Genomic DNA, 1,391 nt, shown 5'->3' with positions numbered 1-1,391 from the left:
CATTCTTCACATTTGTATGATTTCACTTCAGTATTCATTTGCTGATGTTGAGATCCGGTTGAGTGCCAGTCAAAGACTTTACCACGTTCCTTAAAAATGGGTGTTTTCTCTCCACTAGGGATTGTCTTCTTTCTACTTAGTCTTTTTTTTTTAAAGAGATTATTTATTTAACAGACAGAGATCATAAGTAGGCAGAGAGGCAGGCAGAGAGAGAGGGGGAAGCAGGCTCTCCACCGAGCAGAGAGCCTGACGTGGGGCTCGATCCCAGGACCCTGAGATCATGACCTGAGCCAAAGGCAGAGGCTTCAACCCACTGAGCCACCCAGGTGCCCCCTTTCTACTTAGTCTTGATGACTGACTAAATGTGGGACGTTTAGCATATCTGAATGGGTTTTTGGCCTCATGAATTCTCTGATGATCACCAATATTGGAGGGCTGCTGAGGACCATTCTAACACTGACTGGATTCATCAGGATTTTCTACAAAAAGGATACTCTCATGTGTAATAAAGTTAGACTTCTGATGAAAGACTTCACCACCTTTATAACATTCATACTGGTTCTCTGAAAACTGAGTCCTCACACGTGTCTGAACACTGCAACCCTGGTGAAGTGTTTTCTCAGATTCAGGGCACTGAGCAATGCTGTCTCCATTGGAAGGGCTCTGGTCATTCTGGAGGGTCGACTCCTCAGTGAAGCCCCTCTCGTATGGATCCCGCTTAGCACTTTCTTCTTCATTATTCAATCTGATTTTTAGAAGTATCTGATTGAAAGGTCAATCCAATCCCATTTTGAAAATGGTTCAAATCGTTATTTTCAGGACGGACTAGATAACTTTCCAGATTGTCCAAACTGTCTTTCCACAAAGAGCTACGTTGGAATACTTGATTGGAGCTTTTGCTGACAGAAACACACTGCTTTGTGGAAGCAGCTGACTTAAAAAGGGAGGTTTTCCATGATGTTTTATATCCTTCACTATTCGGGTCATTTTGAGTCTTATTAGATGCCGTTGCCTCAGATGGGCTATATCCTTCATGGTATCCTTGATGCCCTTCCTTCTCCCTATCACCGTCCCAGTCTGTCATTAAGTATACATTTTCAAGGGCACTATTTTTGTATCTACCCATCGTCACTTTTTGGAAAGAAGCTTCTATGCTCGGCTTTTCCAGGAAGTTCTGGGTGTCATGTGAAGATATGGCTGAAAGATATCAAATAAGAGAAAAGGAAACTCATTGCACTTACTACTTTCAGATGAATATACTGATGATTTGTAACATACAAGCTTTCAGTCAATCAAAGAGTGTCAGAAAGATGGCTGGGAAGGAATCATCAGAATTTCCTTCCCCCATGGACACCTTACCTTGGAACACAACATACTGACCACATCTCCTA

At 42.5% G+C, this 1,391-nt stretch overlaps 1 protein-coding gene across 1 annotated transcript in view; it reads right to left on the bottom strand.

Annotated features, from left to right (window-relative positions):
• LOC111140310 (zinc finger protein 260-like) overlaps nucleotides 1–1,391 on the bottom strand; it is a 4,369-nt gene that overhangs the window by 1,142 nt on the left and 1,836 nt on the right. Inside the window, 2 exon segments of the mRNA XM_022492594.1 lie at nucleotides 360–751; nucleotides 753–1,197. Of these exon segments, the coding sequence (XP_022348302.1) occupies nucleotides 360–751; nucleotides 753–1,197 (837 nt within the window).

This window comes from Enhydra lutris, unplaced genomic scaffold (assembly GCF_002288905.1).
Source record: "Enhydra lutris kenyoni isolate GAN:26980312 unplaced genomic scaffold, ASM228890v2 scaffoldscaffold493, whole genome shotgun sequence".
NCBI lineage: Eukaryota > Metazoa > Chordata > Mammalia > Carnivora > Mustelidae > Enhydra > Enhydra lutris.
Note: the sequence above shows the minus strand (reverse complement) of the source record. Positions and strands in the feature narration are given on the sequence as shown.